At 47.7% G+C, this 18,416-nt stretch overlaps 1 protein-coding gene across 1 annotated transcript in view; it reads right to left on the bottom strand.

Moving 5' to 3' along the window:
* Positions 1-497: 497 nt before the first annotated feature.
* LOC148146519 (putative G protein-coupled receptor 139) overlaps positions 498-18,416 on the bottom strand; it is a 113,733-nt gene continuing 95,814 nt past the window's right edge. Inside the window, exon 2 of the mRNA XM_087998670.1 lies at positions 498-1,408. Within this exon, the coding sequence (XP_087854796.1) occupies positions 498-1,408 (911 nt within the window). The remainder of the gene's footprint in view (positions 1,409-18,416) is intronic.

Genomic DNA, 18,416 nt, shown 5'->3' with positions numbered 1-18,416 from the left:
AAAGGGAGAGGTGGTGAGAAAGACTGAGTGTGCAGAAAGAGAAAGAGAGGGAGAGAATTGAGGAGGAAGAGTGGGGGAGAGGAAATGGGGAGGCCAGGTTGGAGTGGCGGGGGGTACAGAGGGAGTTAAACCCAGCTCCTGAGCTCAGGGCCCAGTGCCCTCCACTTCCATGAGGACCAGGACTTGGGGCTGAGTCTGTCTCTCTCCAGCTCAGCTTCTCCAACACAAAGACACACAACAACATCGGTCACTCTGCTGCTCGGCACGCTTTAATCAACATTTTTATTGTTTACAAATGGAAGTGATGGATACAGTCAGTGGGATGGTGCCTTTTCTCACTGGCCCCTGAGTTGTGAGAAACATTGAAATGTTTCCCTGTAACCCCGCTGTGGGATAAGGATGGACAACCCAGCGCTACCCTCAGTCTGTTACCATAGCGACAGTCTGCTCCATCGCTGAAACGCTGAACTGAAATGAGAAAATCCCGGATGGATTGATTAATGAGGGAATTTGAGTGATGGATGGATCTGGGTGAAGGGATATTTCAGCACATTCTTCAGCTGCTGCCTGAACTTAGTCTGGGTCACGGCATAAATCGCGGTGTTTGTGCAGCAACTGAGGAGCTGCAGCATGAAGCCCAATTCCTGCACAAACCAATCGAGATGCACAGAGGTATCCACAATCTGACACATCCGGTACCATATAGAATACAGCATGAACGTTGACCATAACAAGATGAAATTGGCCGAGATCACACACAGTAAAATGATGGATTTTTTTCGGTTTCTCATTTCAGTGTCAGACTGAGCGTCCCCATTGGTGTGAGCGCGGAGTCTCCTGCGGGCTCTGCTGGTCACTACAATATGTCTGACGGTGAGAACATTGAGCAGCAGAATCAGGAGAAATGGGACACCCGGGGTTAGAATGTAATGGAGGAACTCAATTGTGACCCAGACACTGGAGTAATAAACAGCGAGTGTTACCTGACAAACCCAGGGGCGGTTCCCCAGGAAATACTGAGCCGAGAGCATAAAATACCAGAAAATGTTCTTTAAACAGCTCAGCACAGTCACTGCTCCCAGAACCACAGCCGCCGTCTTCTCACTGCAATATTTACTTTTCAGCTTCTGGCAACAAATGGCCACAAACCGATCAAAGGTGAAAGTGACGGTGAACCAGACAGAGCAGTCAGTGGCTGCATAAAGCAGGACGGCGTGGATATTACACACGGGGACGGAGACCCTCAGGAAATCAAACTGTTCCCGATAAACAACGGGAATGTGTCTCAGGATCAGGTCAAGGATAATGACCAGGAGATCCGCCGCTGCCATGGCCCCCAGGTAACGTCTGACACATGGAGACAATCCACAATCTTTATAAAGCAGGACGTAGATGGTCACTACGTTAACTGTGAGGAAGGAAAACAAATCCATTATCCATCAGCCTGGAGGCAAAGGGACCCATTTGATCGGGGACCCAGTGAGATTTTCAAATGTGTCCCGGTATTCAGGGACTTATTAAAATAATTGAAGCTGGAATAACAAATGGTAAGATCGGAATAATTGACGAAAATGTGACATAAACCACAAGAAACCCTCCCTCCCCAAACACACAGAGACATCCATAAGGACAGATGGTTTCTAGAACATTCCCACGCACTCGCTCACTCGAGAGCAGACACAGGTCACTCCTTCCCAGTTCCGAATACGCAGGGTGACACGTTGCTGTCCTGAAGGATTCTCTCCCAGTTTCCTTTAGACAAATGGAGTTTGGGAATTCCTGTATTTTGGTCTAAATTGTGGTCGATCCTGTGACGTGGAGAAATGTAAATGCAGGGAAAACGTATTCACCCCTTTAACTGCCTGAGGGGCCTTCGGAACAGTGTCTCCTTCTCCCTGGAACGGGATCTCTTCCCTCGGGATCTTACCGTTTTTTCAATTCACTGACGTCCGGCCGTTCACAAACAATGTCAGGGACAGAACGTTCCGGGGAATGTCAGTTATAGAATGTCAGGGACAGAACGTTCCGGGGAATGTCAGTTATAGAATGTCAGGGACAGAACGTTCCCGGGAATGTCAGTTATAGAATGTCAGGGACAGAACGTTCCGGGGAATGTCAGTTATGGAATGTCAGGGACAAAACGTTCCGGGGAATGTCGGTATAGAATGTTGGGGACAGAACGTTCCGGGGAATGTCAGTTATGGAATGTCAGGGACAGAACGTTCCGGGGAATGTCAGTTATAGAATGTCAGGGACAGAATGTTCCGGGGAATGGCAGTTATAGAATGTCAGGGACAGAATGTTCCGGGGAATGGCAGTTATAGAATGTCAGGGACAGAATGTTCCGGGGAATGGCAGTTATAGAATGTCGGGGACAGAATGTTCCGGGGAATGGCAGTTATAGAATGTCGGGGACAGAACGTTCCGGGGAATGGCAGTTATAGAATGTCGGGGACAGAACGTTCCGGGGAATGGCAGTTATAGAATGTTGGGGACAGAATGTTCCGGGGAATGGCAGTTATAGAATGTCGGGGACAGAACGTTCCGGGGAATGGCAGTTATAGAATGTCGGGGACAGAACGTTCCGGGAAATGTCAGTTATAGAATGTTGGAGACAGAACATTCCGGGGAATGTCAGTTATAGAATGTCGGGGACAGAACGTTCCGGGGAATGGCAGTTATAGAATGTCGGGGACAGAACGTTCCGGGGAATGGCAGTTATAGAATGTCGGGGACAGAATGTTCCGGGGAATGGCAGTTATAGAATGTCGAAAACAGAACGTTCCGGGGAATGGCAGTTATAGAATGTCGGGGACAGAACGTTCCGGGAAATGTCAGTTATAGAATGTTGGAGACAGAACGTTCCGGGGAATGTCAGTTATAGAATGTCAGGGACAGAACGTTCTGGGGAATGTCAGTTATAGAATATCAGGGACAGAATGTTCCGGGGAACTCCTTGACCTGTCCATCACCTTTCCCCCCTACCCACCCCACCAACATGATGTCCTGTGCCTGGACACACTGTAACATTAATGGGGTGAGAGACGGAGGGTCCAATCACAGGAATGGGAACTAAAGGCATTGCCAGATTAGCTGAAATGGTTAGATATACCACATTATCAATCCACCGCACAGAACCAGCCGAGACACCATACACCCAGAGGAGATATCTGTTCACCGTGGACCACAGTGTAGACCAGGCCAGTGTACTGCTCAGTACAACCCAGCAATCTGACCAGATTCATCCATTCCACTGGTCAATGCAATCCAGCGATCTGTCCAGAGTGGAGTACTGTGCAGACTACAGCAGTGCATTGATCTATTAACACAGACCATATATCTGTCCAGCACTGGGAGCTGTGCAGACCACATCAGTGCATTGATCTATAATCCCGGACTAGATATCTGGTCAGCACTGTGAGCTGTGCAGAACACATAAGTGCATTGATCTATAAACCCGACCTCGATATCTGTCCAGCACTGGGAGGTGTGCAGACCACAGCAGGGCACTAATGTGTGAACCTGAAACAAATATCCATCCAGCATGGGGAGCTGCACAGACCACATCATTGCAGTATCTATAAACCTCAACCAGAATGACTGACCAGCACAGCGATCTGAGCAGTGATCACCCGTGAATTAATCTGCAAACCTGGAGCAGTTACCCTCCAAGTGAGTAGGACTGTATATACCACCCCAGTGCACTGATCTGTAAACCAGGAGCTGTTACCCTCCCAACATGTAGGACTGTGTACACCAAACCAGGGCATTGATCTGTAACCCAGGAGCAGTTACCCTCCCAGCATGTAGGACTGTGTACACCAAACCAGGGCATTCATCTGTAAACCAGGAACAGTTACCCTCCCAGCATGTAGGGCTGTGTACACCAAACCAGGGCATTCATCTGTAACCCAGGAGCAGTTACCCTCCCAGCATGTAGGACTGTGTACACCAAACCAGGGCATTCATCTGTAACCCAGGAGCAGTTACCCTTCCAGCATGTAGGGCTGTGTACACCAAACCAGGGCATTGATGTGTAACCCAGGAGCAGTTACCCTCCCAGCTTGTAGGACTGTGTACACCCACCCCAGTGCATTGATGTGTAACCCAGGAGCAGTTACCCTCCCAGCATGTAGGGCTGTGTACACCAAACCAGGGTATTCATCTTTAACCCAGGAGCAGTTACCCTCCCAGTATGTAGGACTGTATACAGCACCCCAGTGCATTGATCTGTAACCCAGGAGCAGCTACCCTCCCAACATGTAGGACTGTGTAAACCACCCCAGTGCATTGATGTGTAACCCAGGAGCAGTTACCCTCCCAGCATGTAGGACTGTGTACCCCACCCCAGTGCATTGATCTGTAAACCAGGAGCTGTTACCCTCCCAGCATGTAGGACTGTGTACACCAAACCAGGGCATTGATCTGTAACCCAGGAGCAGTTACCCTCCCAGCATGTAGGGCTGTGTACACCACCCCAGTGCATTGATCTGTAACCCAGGAGCAGTTACGCTCCCAGCATGTAGGGCTGTGTGCACCACCCCAGTGCATTGATCTGTAACCCAGGAGCAGTTACCCTCCCAGCATGTAGGACTGTGTACACCAAACCAGGGCATTGATGTGTAACCCAGGAGCAGTTACCCTCCCAGCATGTAGGGCTGTGTACACCAAACCAGGGTATTCATCTTTAACCCAGGAGCAGTTACCCTCCCAGCATGTAGGACTGTATACAGCACCCCAGTGCATTGATCTGTAACCCAGGAGCAGCTACCCTCCCAGCATGTAGGACTGTGTAAACCACCCCAGTGCATTGATGTGTAACCCAGGAGCAGTTACCCTCCCAGCTTGTAGGACTGTGTACCCCACCCCAGTGCATTGATGTGTAACCCAGGAGCAGTTACCCTCCCAGCTTGTAGGACTGTGTACCCCACCCCAGTGCATTGATCTGTAAACCAGGAGCTGTTACCCTCCCAGCATGTAGGACTGTGTACACCAAACCAGGGCATTGATGTGTAACCCAGGAGCAGTTACCCTCCCAGCTTGTAGGACTGTGTACACCCACCCCAGTGCATTGATGTGTAACCCAGGAGCAGTTACCCTCCCAGCATGAAGGGCTGTGTACACCAAACCAGGGTATTCATCTTTAACCCAGGAGCAGTTACCCTCCCAGCATGTAGGACTGTATACAGCACCCCAGTGCATTGATCTGTAACCCAGGAGCAGCTACCCTCCCAGCATGTAGGACTGTGTAAACCACCCCAGTGCATTGATGTGTAACCCAGGAGCAGTTACCCTCCCAGCATGTAGGACTGTGTACCCCACCCCAGTGCATTGATCTGTAAACCAGGAGCTGTTACCCTCCCAGCATGTAGGACTGTGTACACCAAACCAGGGCATTGATCTGTAACCCAGGAGCAGTTACCCTCCAAGTGAGTAGGACTGTGTCCACCACCACAGTGCACTGATCTGTAAACCAGGAGCAGTTACCCTCCCAGCATGTAGGACTGTGTACACCAAACCAGGGCATTGATCTGTAACCCAGGAGCAGTTACCCTCCCAGCATGTAGGGCTGTGTACACCACCCCAGTGCATTGATCTGTAACCCAGGAGCAGTTACGCTCCCAGCATGTAGGGCTGTGTGCACCACCCCAGTGCATTGATCTGTAACCCAGGAGCAGTTACCCTCCCAGCATGTAGGACTGTGTACACCAAACCAGGGCATTGATGTGTAACCCAGGAGCAGTTACCCTCCCAGCTTGTAGGACTGTGTACACCCACCCCAGTGCATTGATGTGTAACCCAGGAGCAGTTACCCTCCCAGCATGTAGGGCTGTGTACACCAAACCAGGGTATTCATCTTTAACCCAGGAGCAGTTACCCTCCCAGCATGTAGGACTGTATACAGCACCCCAGTGCATTGATCTGTAACCCAGGAGCAGCTACCCTCCCAGCATGTAGGACTGTGTAAACCACCCCAGTGCATTGATGTGTAACCCAGGAGCAGTTACCCTCCCAGCTTGTAGGACTGTGTACCCCACCCCAGTGCATTGATGTGTAACCCAGGAGCAGTTACCCTCCCAGCTTGTAGGACTGTGTACCCCACCCCAGTGCATTGATCTGTAAACCAGGAGCTGTTACCCTCCCAGCATGTAGGACTGTGTACACCAAACCAGGGCATTGATGTGTAACCCAGGAGCAGTTAGCCTCCCAGCTTGTAGGACTGTGTACACCCACCCCAGTGCATTGATGTGTAACCCAGGAGCAGTTACCCTCCCAGCATGTAGGGCTGTGTACACCAAACCAGGGTATTCATCTTTAACCCAGGAGCAGTTACCCTCCCAGCATGTAGGACTGTATACAGCACCCCAGTGCATTGATCTGTAACCCAGGAGCAGCTACCCTCCCAGCATGTAGGACTGTGTAAACCACCCCAGTGCATTGATGTGTAACCCAGGAGCAGTTACCCTCCCAGCTTGTAGGACTGTGTACCCCACCCCAGTGCATTGATGTGTAACCCAGGAGCAGTTACCCTCCCAGCATGTAGGACTGTGTACCCCACCCCAGTGCATTGATCTGTAAACCAGGAGCTGTTACCCTCCCAGCATGTAGGGCTGTGTACCCCAAAACAGTGCATTGATCTGTAACCCAGGAGCAGTTACCCTCCCAGCATGTAGGGCTGTGTACACCCACCCCAGTGCATTGATCTGTAAACCAGGAGCAGTTACCCTCCCAACATGTAAGGCTGTGTACACCCACCCCAGTGCATTGATCTGTAACCCAGGAGCAGTTACCCTCCCAGCATGTAGGGCTGTGTACACCAACCCAGGGCATTGATCTGTAACCCAGGAGCAGTTACCCTCCCAGCATGTGGGACTGTGTGCACCAACCCAGGGCATTGATCTGTAACCCAGGAGCAGTTACCCTCCCAGCATGTAGGGCTGTGTACACCCACCCCAGTGCATTGATCTGTAAACCAGGAGCAGTTACCCTCCCAACATGTAAGGCTGTGTACACCCACCCCAGTGCATTGATCTGTAACCCAGGAGCAGTTACCCTCCCAGCATGTAGGGCTGTGTACACCAACCCAGGGCATTGATCTGTAACCCAGGAGCAGTTACCCTCCCAGCATGTGGGACTGTGTGCACCAACCCAGGGCATTGATCTGTAACCCAGGAGCAGTTACCCTCCCAGCATGTAGGGCTGTATACACCAAACCAGTGCATTGATCTGTAACCCAGGAGCAGTTACCCTCCCAGCATGTAGGACTGTGTACACCACCCCAGTGCATTCATCTGTAACCCAGGAGCAGTTACCCTTCCAGCATGTAGGACTGTGTACCCCACCACAGGGCATTGATCTGTAACCCAGGAGCAGTTACCCTCCCAGCATGTAGGGCTGTGTATCCCAAACCAGGGCATTGATCTGTAACCCAGGAGCAGTTACCCTCCCAGCATGTAGGGCTGTTTACACCAAACCAGTGCATTGCTCAGAAACACTATGTTAGATCACTGCCCAGCGTGGGGAAACTTGCAGCCCGGGCTGGAAGTGACAGGATGTGCAGTTCGCATCCATTTACAGCTCCATCTCTCCATTGTTGCCCTGACAAGGGGGTGCTGTGGATGTGAACATCACTGCCAGAGAGAGATGGCGGGGGAATCAGTTTAAATATCACCACGTGGGAGGGGTTTGGGAAATAGACAGAGACCGGGAGACTGAGAGACAGTGTCCTGGAAGGATGTGTTCCCAGGTTTCAGAATGCTGAAAAGTAGACACTTCGATAGCATCCTGTAACATGAGCAAGTCTTCCCAGGAAAGATGGGAAAAAGTGATATTGGTGTGAGGTCAGATGATGGAGAGATTTGGATGAGCATTTGTTCTACAACTTTGTAAATGGAATCCTTCATGGCTGTAGGTACACACCATCACCCAGATACCCCTGGATATTCCGTGATCCCTGACACTGATGTCATCTTTAAAAGCCCAATGGGCACACGATTGAGCTTTCTCAGCTTGGAGATGCCCTGCACAGTTTACCCCGAGCATGGCAGATAAGGGACAATTACACCACGGTTTGTCAACAGGGGCACGGAGGTCGTGGTGGATGGGCGAGTACAGAGGGGGACCATTCTCTTCCCAGAGGGGGCGACACCACCAGACCCACCGAGCATGGTCTGAGCTCACCACCCAGCTCAGTGCAGTATCTCAGTCTGAAGAAATGTCCAGCAATACAGGACAAGCTTCAATAACCTTCCCCGCTCTGTGAGGATAAGGGTCACTGTATTCTCTCTGCTCCCTCTCAGTCACTGTATATCTGTTCCAGCACCAACCCCCGAACAAGGCTCATGGTCCACCACTCTCACTGCCGCATGCTGCACCTTCTCTCTCTGTCTCTGTCTCTGTCTCTCTCTCTCTCTGTCTCTCCCTCTCTCTGCCCCCTCCCTCCACTTCACCCCCACACTAATAACACTGCATGGATACAACACTGTGGACTGACTCCCTCCGAACACCTCACCATGACCCCCTCCCCACCTACACTAACACTAACAGCAGGACCACCCACTCCCACCATCATTCCCTCCCCCCACTTCTCCCATTTCAGGAGAAACAGCCTGGAATAGGACAGGAAGGGCCTATCCGGGTAGTGGGGTGCCCGATATCCATTACCTCCCCCCCCTCCCCCCGCCATGTGGGGAGGACCCTGGTACGAGCCGGAGACGACCAGGACGCCTCGTGTGGAGATTCTGAAACATCCACGTCCCACCGACCGAGTAAGGAGCAATGTTCAGTGAAGGGCAATTCTCACTTTAAACCCACTGGCAACTCCGTTTCCCTCCGGCACAACTTAGAAGCCGTGTCCCTGATGCCATCTCCCTTTTGTGTCGAGCTGGTACAAATGGAATCCCCACGGTCTCGGTGGGCAGGAGGGTGGGCTCACAACATATCATCAGCACCACCTCCCAGGTAGGGAGCATGGAGACTCCCTCCTACACCTCCCCCTGTAAACAGCTCAGATACTGAAACTAATCTGTGATAGTAACTGCTCTCCCCACTTGTCCTGATATCTTCAACAATCTGTGCTCATATACACGCAGCGCTCTCTGCTCCTGCAGCCCCTTTATAATGTCACAGCCTGCTTTAAACTGCCGTTCATTGTCGTTCCTACCAAAGTGTATCATCTCACACTGCTCTGCACTGATCCCCATCTGCCTTACCCCTGAACACTACACCAACATGTCACTGTCCTGTTAGAGTTCCACACTGTCCTCCATAGACTTTACAATTCTTCCAGGTTCAGTGCCATCTACAAACATTCAGATTGTTATAGCGTCACAGTCCCCATGTAACAACTGAAATTCTGCCCCACACACACGAGTGTGAGCACGTGAAATACTGATATATTCCTGTGGACAAAGTCGAATAATGATCAATGGAGCAACAAAAGTCCTGACACACACCAGACGGAGTAAATGAAATATTGACAAACCACAGAGCAAAAGAAATCCGGATAGGATCCACTTATCGATATTCATCAGGGTATAATGTGATGAAGTTGAAAGTGTGTACTCTACCTTCAAGAGAGAGGGAACGCTGTTCTGAACTCAGAGCTGACAAGTATCTGTGCATATGAGAGGATGGCAGACCCAGACACAGTATATTGCTATAGAGCTGGAGTCAGGAAATAAGCAATTAAGAGAAAGAGGGTCTCAGTGTTGTGAATAGTTGATGTAAAATGTTCACTTTCAGAGTGAAAAAAATAAATTGATGTTTTTATTTAGCAGATCTGTCCCTCATATTTTTACAGTTTACGAGGCAAATTAAGCATTTCTTTATTTTACATTTAAGTTACCAGATGAGCTTCATGCCGTGCCCTCACCATCCTCCTGTGTGTATCTGTGTGTCTCTGTGTGGGGCAGGTCTGGCAGGCGCTGTGGTGCTTAAGGTGATGCAATGCCACCCTCTGCTGGCCTCCACACGCCACTGCACAGGCATTGGCAGAGGGTGAAAACCAACAGGGATTCATTCCGAGAGGGGGAGAGGGCAGCTGCTCTCAGCACCATCCAAACTGATGTCTAATCCATGTACTGATCTAAATGTCCTTTAAACTTTGTAACTGTCCCTGCTTTCACCACTTCCTCTGGAAGTTCATTCCAAACACAAGCCAGCTTCTATCTAACATAAGTACCTCTCATGACTTTCGTAAATCTTTTTTCCTCGCACCTTCAAAATCCCTCAGTTTTGAATCCCCAACTCTAGAGAAAAGACATCAGCCCTTCAGCTTCTCTGTAACCCTCATTATTTTATAAACCTCTGTAAAGTTACTGCTTAATCTCATATTCTTCAGTGGAAAAAGTCCCAGCCTATCCAGCCTCTCCTTGTAGCTCACTCCCTCCTTTCCCAGCAACATCCACTTTCATCTCTTCTGAACCCTCTCCAGCTTAATAATATCAACGTCAGTAATATCAAAGTGAATAGTCAAGTTATTTTCTAAGGGTACGGGGAGTCCAAAACGAGAGGACATAGGCTTAAGGTGAGAGGGGAAGCATTTAAAAGTGACCTAAGGGGCAGCTTTTTCACCCAGAGGGTGGTGTGCCTCTGGAATGAGCAGGCAGGGTGACCAGACTGGATACAGTATTCCAGAAGAGGTCGCACCAATGTCCTGTACAACCACAACATGACGTCCCAATTCTGATACTCAAAGGTCTGTCCTATGAAGACATGTGTGTCAAACAACTTCTTAACCACACTATCTATATGAGATGCAAATTTTAAAGAATCATACCTGACGGCCTAGGTTTCTGTACTACAACACTGCCAAAGGCTCTACTTTCAATTGTATAGGTCCTGCTGTTGTTTGATTTACCAAACCCAATACCTCGCATTAATCCAAACTAAGCTCCAACTGCCACCCCTCAGCCCAGTGTGTGTTATTACTGCCTCCTCACTCTCCCCCTTTAAAATATCCTCCCCATCTCCAGGATGCCTGCACACTTTGGCCTTGATTTTCACAAAGATCCTAAGCTTGGGTTGCCTTGTATGGTTAGGGGGAGGAGGAGGGACAGATTGCAGACACAGTCAGCGACCTCGTGTCATTTCATTGTTTTAGGAAAAGGGGAGTCGCACATGAGAGTTGGGTAAGAGTGATAGCTGTTTTGGGGTCAGAAATTAAGGTCTTCCTTCGTCTCTGGTGTTCAGCAATAAATATCTATTTGAGACCCTTCATTGGGCAGAGTGTGTCTGCAGGATTTCTTTCCTTAATATTGCAGACTACAGATACTAGCAATTAAAGATGTTTATAGTTAATTTCGATAGCACAGCACGTACACTCAATATCCTACAGTTGAGACCAATATCTTGCATTTGTTTAATAATACAAAGTGTTGTTTGTAATTCAGTAATGGTAACCTGATTATAATAAATCAACACCAAGCTGAAAATTGGCACTAAAATATGACCCAAAATCTGGGAATGGTCCTGTGGTGGGTAGTGTCCCTGTCTCTGAGCCAGAGCTCTGGATTTGATTCCAATTCCTGAACTTGTGTGGTAGTGTTCCTCGCTCTGGGCTAGAAGTACTGGATTCAAGTCCTGCCTGTTGCAGAGGTATATTCCAGCATGTCAGAACAGGCTGATGAACAAACACACAGGAGAATACTGTTACAGCTTTATGGGTATTGCAGAGTGATGCTAGTGTCGCTACCTCCGGGCACAAAGGTCCAGGGGCAAATCCCACAGAAGTGTCTCAGTATACATCTGAACAAACTGATTAAAATGGATTTAGAATTGTGATTTGATGGAGAAGGAAGAGGTGTCAGTATTGCATTTCAGAATTTAGGCCCGGATGACTGAAAGTACAGCCATTCGTGTTGATTGGGGTCACATTTTGCAGCAGTAAAGGTTTATAAAATCAACATGGCCATGGATAAGGTGAGTAGTCAGGGGTTTTTCCCCAGGTTAGGGGCGTCCAAAACTAGAGGGCATTGTTTGAAAGTGAGAGGGGCACGGTTTTGAGGAGGTCTAAAGGGCACCATTTCACACAGAGGGTGGTATGCGTATGGAATGAGCTGCCAGAGGAAGTGGTGGAGGCTGGTACACCTACAGCATCTCGGTACTGAGAGACCTGGCGAGCTTTTCCAGCAATTTCTGTATTTGTTTAAAAAATGCATTCAGTTTAAGACAGGTATTTTGAATAAATTAAACATTTTTTTTTTAATGACGCAGGGACATATAAACATATTTCAAATTGAACGAGACCATTTTCTGCGAAGGGTATGGCTCTGTGTATGACAGCAGCAATGATGCACCTACATGGAACAGGGAATGTGATGGATACATCGTTTGGACAATGTACAAGGAGACCTCACATGGTCCAGTTTGGGAGAGGATGACATTACTGTGTGATTCAACTCAGAGAGGGAGAAAATGTAATCTGCCCGAGAAGGAATGGCCTATTGCACTCTCTCTCCTTCATTGTTCCTCGTCACAGCAATGCGTGCAAGCTAAAAAAAAAAATCTCTACAGTCATTGTTACCATTCTTATTTTTATGGAATCCGTGCAGTATAGAAACATGCCCATCGACCCAACAAGTCCATACCAATCTTCCCAACCCATTTCCCTATATTTACCCCTGACTATTGCAAATAACCTAGAAATCCCTGAACACTATGGACAATTTAGCATGACCAATCCACCGAACCTACACAGTTTGTGGTAGGAAACTGGATCACCCATTAGAAGCTCACACAGACAAGGGGAGAATGTGCAAACTCCACACAGACAGTAACACAAGGCTGGAATCGACCCCAAGTCCCTGGTGCTGTGAGGCAGCAGTGCTAACCACCGTGCTACCCTTTGGATGATCCCTAACCAGAATTCACTGGAATCTACTCAATGCCGAAAGCAAAGGGAATTCAGCCAAATCCAAACTCTCCCAGGATGAAATCCAAATGCTAGCAGCTTGTGTGAGTACAATATCTTCAGAAGCAGAATAACGTTTTGGACAATCTCACAATTTTTCCTTTGTCATGAGATCCAATAATATCTGGACGAAGATCTTTCAAGTTAAAATTGCAGTGTGTGTGTGTGTGTGTGTGTGTGTGTGTGTGTGTGTGTGTGTGTGTGTGTGTGTGTGTGTGTGTGTGTGTGTGTGTGTGTGTGTGTGTGTGTGTGTGTGTGTGTGTGTGTGTGTGTGTGTGTGTGTGTGTGTGTGTGTGTGTGTGTGTATAGAAAGGGAAATATTGACTATATATTTGCAATATCCAAACAGTTTGCCATTCATCGTTCCATCATAGTTTGAGTAACATTGCTCTGGATCATAAACGTGTTGTTTCAGCAGATTAAAGAAACTAGCCTGACTTGTTCCTAAAACTGACCCTGTCCCAGTCTGAGACCGATACCATCGGCCATCTCAGCAACCTGGTTACATTTAACATTTGTTGTGAGCAGTGGAGGAGTGAGACTAGAAAAGGAAACAGTGACCCAAAAAGCTGGGGAACTATAGACCGGTGAGCCTGATGTCAGTGGTGGGTAAGTTGTTGGAGGGGATTCTGAGGAATAGCATTTACAGGCATTTGGGAAGGCAAAGGCTGATCGGAGTAGACAACGTAGATTTCTGCATGGGAAATCATGTCTCATTAATTTGGTTGAGTTTTATGAAGAGGTGACAAAGAAGATCGATGAAGGCAGTTTGGGTGACATTGTCTATATGGACTTTAGATGGAAATGTGTTGCTGGAAAAGCGCAGCAGGTCAGGCAGCATCTAGGGAACAGGAGAATCGACGTTTCAGGCATTAGCCCTTCTTCAGGAATGGACTTTAGCAAGGTGTTCATTTAAAGAACAAAGAGCAAAGAAAATTTCCAGCCCAGGAACAGTCCCTTCGCCCTCCAAGCCTGAGCCGATCCAAATGTACTGTCTAAACCTGTCGGTCAATTCCTAAACATCTGTATCCCTCTGGTCCCCACCTACTCATGCATCTGTCCAGACTCTTCTTAAATGAATCTACCGTGCCTGCCTCCACCACATCTGCTGGAAAAGTGTTCCAAACGCCCACCACCCTCTACGTGAAATACTTACCGCGGGTATCCCCCTTAAACCTTCCACCTCTCACTTTGAAAGCACAACCTTCCGTTATTGAATCCTTCACCCTGGGAACAAGCTTGTCTCTATCCACCCTGTCTATACACTTCGTGATTTTGCAAACCTCAACCTGGACCCCCTAAATCTCCTTTTTTCTCGGGAAAATAAACCTAACCTCCTCAGCCTCTCTTCATAGCTGGTATTTAATTCCGATTGGTAGACAGATTAGTAAGTTTCAGTCACGTGGGATACAGAGGAAACTAGTCACATTTGGCCTGAAGGAAAAGGGGTATTTTTCAGACTGGAGGCTTGTGAGCAGACAGTGTGCTGCAAGAATCAGTACTGAGTTCACTGCATTTCATCATTTATGTAAAGGATTTAGATGTGAGTTTTGGGGCCATAGTTAGGAAGTTCACAGATGACATCAGAAAGGTGGTGTAGTTGATTATCTCAGAGTACAACAAGACCACAATTAGATGGGACAAAGGGGCAAGGAGTGACAGATGAATTCAGATAAATACGAGGTTTTGTATTGTGTGAAGGCAAATCAAGGCAGAAATTATACACTTAATGGCAAGGTCCTGGGGCGTGTTGTGAAACAAAGGGACCGAGCAATGCAGGTACATTGTTCCTTGAAAGTGGAGTCGCAGGTAGACAGTGTGGTGCAGAACACATTTGGCACATTTGCCTTAATCAGTCAGCGCATTGAGTATAGGAGTTGTGGTGGTATGTTGCATCTGTACAGGAAGTTGTTAAGGCCACTTTAAGCATACTGCGTGCAACTCGGTTGTCTGTAGAAAAGATTTACATAGATGTTCCGGGACTGGAGGTTTTAGCTTTAGGGAGAGGGTGATTAGGTTGAGGTGTTTCTACCTGGAGTGTCAAAGGCTGAGGGGTGATATTATAGAGGTTTATAAAATCATCAGTGGCATGGATATTCTGAACAGCCACGTTCTTCTCCCCAGGATAGGGGTGGTCCAGAACAAGAGGGCATAGGTTGAAGGCAAGCGGGAGAATGATTTAGAAGGGACATGAAGGTAAATGTTTCACACAGAGAGTGGTGCGTGCATAGAAAGTTCTGTCAAAGGAAGTAGTGAAGGCGGTTACAGTCGTACATTTAAAAGTAGCTGAGAGGAGGGATATTGGCCAAATGCTGGCAAATGGGACTAGATCAGATTTGATATCTGATCGGAGTGAACAGATTGGACTAACGGGTCTGTTTCCGTTCTGCACGACTCTCTGATTCTACAAGAGGGATGACAAAAAATTCTGAAAGGACCTTTCAAGTCGGTATTCTCTTCACTGGAAGTTTATTGTGCCTCTATGCTCATATTGATTGAAAGCTGCGTTAGGTAAATATTTGACAGAGAAGTGAGTCGTGCATAATGGGACACAGACAGGAAAGTGAGGCTGAGACCTCAACCTGATCAGCCACAATCTTAGTGCCTGGTGAGAAGGCTCAAAGTGTCTAATGACCCATTCCTGCTCCTCAGTCCCACGTTCCTGTGTTCCATTCAGCCACTCAAACATGCTAGACAGGAGCAGTTGGAGGCTACTTATTCCTATAACCTGGTGCACATAAACAGAGGAGACCATTCAGCCCTTCAGGACTGTCCCACACGGTTTGAGGTGATTTGGGAAATGTAATTGGAAAATCCAGGCTGGATATGAAAGAGGCCCCTCATCTCTCTTTGCAGAGCTCCCCCTCTCTGCAACTTGTGCTTCATTTGTTGGTCATTTTGTAGACCCAGATCCACTGTGAATACAGCCTACATACCTCTCCAAGCAATGACTCACAAAATCCTCTGGTCTCCCTGACTGCAACATTCAATAAAAGAACTTTCATGAAAATAACACCCACTAAATTTCAAATAACAGAATAGGAGAACATCAGAATCAGGGACAGGTCGTTCACTCCCCAAGCCTGCCTTGCCCTTCACTAAGATCATGACTGATCTGCTCTTGGTCTCAAATCCTTTTGCATACCCAATTATTCATAGCTCTCACCTCTCTGACAGATCAATATCTATCTGCCTCCTCTTCAAATACTTTCAGTCATCTTGCTCCCCAACACTCTTGAGAAGAGAAATCCTGACATTCAATCCCACCTGTTTGAAGAAAACACTTACTGATCCTATGTCATGTCTTATTGATATGAACAAAAGAGGTTGACTCAAGGGTTCAGGTAAAAATGACTGGCCCTAATGTCAAGGCAATGGTTGGCTTCTGTTGACACCAAGGAGCTGGACTTAATGAGAATCAGAGTAAACTCTCCAGTGTTTGGAGTCAAACATGGCACAAAGGAAGATGTTCATCATCTCAGTTCTGGGTCACCTCAGTGGGAGTTCCTTAGTGTAGCTTCTTCTTCACAAACATCTTGAGTTGCTTCATCAATGTCTCCCCGACTCACCCTCCCCACGATAAGATCAGAAGTGGGGATGGTCGCTGAGGATTCCACAATGTTTGGAACATTTTGTCCCCCCTCAGCTCCTGAACAGGTCTGTGTCCATTTGCAGCAAGACCCAGACTCCATTGAGACTTGTGCTGATAAAGTGTCAGTAACATTCATGTAACAGCACATTGCCACAGTAAAACAAGAGTTCATTCAGCACCTAACGCTGGTTTCACAGGACTATGAGGAAGCCAATCAGCCAATTGACCCTATTGGAGATGAACAGGGACAGCCCATTCAGTGTCTCCAGCCTATTACTCAGGAAGGGAAGGAGTCTAGTGTGATGGACCACATCGGAGCCCCTCGAAAATATTTGAAGGCAGTAGCCACGATTCTAATGTTTTCTTTTTTTAATGGAAATGTAAAGTTTCTGTTCCAGATGCAATGTGACTGGTCAAACTACTCGGCGGTAAGCAAATCACCATTTACTTAAACACGAAAGATGAAACAAAACCAAAGAAAGAGGAGTTTAGAATAATGTAATTATATTGGACAGCTTAACAGAATAATAGATCTAGGAGCTATTACTAATGAACTATTCCAACATAGGAAACTCCCATAAATACGTCCCTTGGCAAAAAGAAATATTCAGACACAGAATGTCACAAACATCTCTCCAATCCAGGTATTAAAAACAGCAGCAAGAGAAAATTCAGAGAGAGTAGCAACCAGGAGACATCCACTGAAGCTTCCAACTCTGTGGAGACCCCAATAGTTTCTGATGTTGCCGAGAAACCAAAACCCAGTGATCCTAACCTGTGAGAGCTGGCCACACCCAAGGCCTCCCTCGCTGTTTACTCGAGTGGTCTTAACTAGCCAACTTGGTAACAATCGTTGAATCTCTCTCTTAAAATAAACCAGGACAAAATAACCTCTTAAAGCTGCAGCATTGTCACACTTGTCAGCACATCGAGCTGTTAAACAGGAACCCAGCCAGGCACTTGGCTCTGTCCAATCGGACGAGGAAGTAGCTAGTCAGTCTCTTGAGCCACTTACACAGGAACAGTAGGAGGCCATTCCCACCATAATGCACTTACACGGGGGCAGAATTAGGTAATTTATGCTGATTCCTGATGAATGTCTTATGCCCGAAACGTCGATTCTCCTGGTTCTCTGACGCTGCCTGACCTGCTGTGTTTTTCCAGCAATCCACTCTCTACTCTGATCTCCAGCATCGGCAGTCCTCAGTGTCTCCTAATTGATGCTCTAACATGATGAACAAGTGGAGCAGAGGCTGCACAGACAGACTGCTCATCTTTGTCCCTCTTGGCTCCATTGCTTATAGGACTTTAACATGGGTTCTCTAGCGGTGAACAGAGAAACCATATGTCTTGTGTGAAGTCTCAAGAAGGCATCTTTCATCTCCGAGAAGACAGCCTGGTGTTCTCTATGTAGGGCGGAAGTGGGTGGGAATGGCTACCTGTTTTAGATGGAAGGTATTGTGGCTGCTGTTGTGGATTCTGAGCAACGTAACGTTCAGTATGGGTTCACACGCTGACTGGACAATAACGTGGGGAGAGTTAATTAAGGCATATAAACTATTAGGAAAGTCACGTTAGACTGATGAATGGACTCTCTAAGTTCAAATAATGCTCATCTTGTTCATGTTGACCTTGTCTAGTGCACGTCCTGTTCTGTATAACCTGTATGCCTTACTCTGTCCACGTATATTTCCACCCTTTGATCTGTCTGGCCATGCTGACTATGATCTGCCTCCACTGCTCATAAATAAAGTGTTTCCCTGTACTGCTCATAAATAAAGTGTTTCCCGGCTCTACTTGGGGTCTCCTTTACCTGGTTCACTAATGCCACTGGCTTAAACTCTTTTACCACATCTTTTCCCAAAATGCCTTCCTTCAATGCCCAGCACTGTGTGTCCCAGCTTACTGCAG

The sequence above is a fragment of the Chiloscyllium plagiosum genome, unplaced genomic scaffold, assembly GCF_037043375.1.
Source record: "Chiloscyllium plagiosum isolate Xiang-an unplaced genomic scaffold, Cpla_swu_hap1 HiC_scaffold_21, whole genome shotgun sequence".
NCBI classification, from domain to species: Eukaryota; Metazoa; Chordata; class Chondrichthyes; order Orectolobiformes; family Hemiscylliidae; genus Chiloscyllium; species Chiloscyllium plagiosum.
This window is presented reverse-complemented; position numbering and strand designations above follow the sequence as displayed.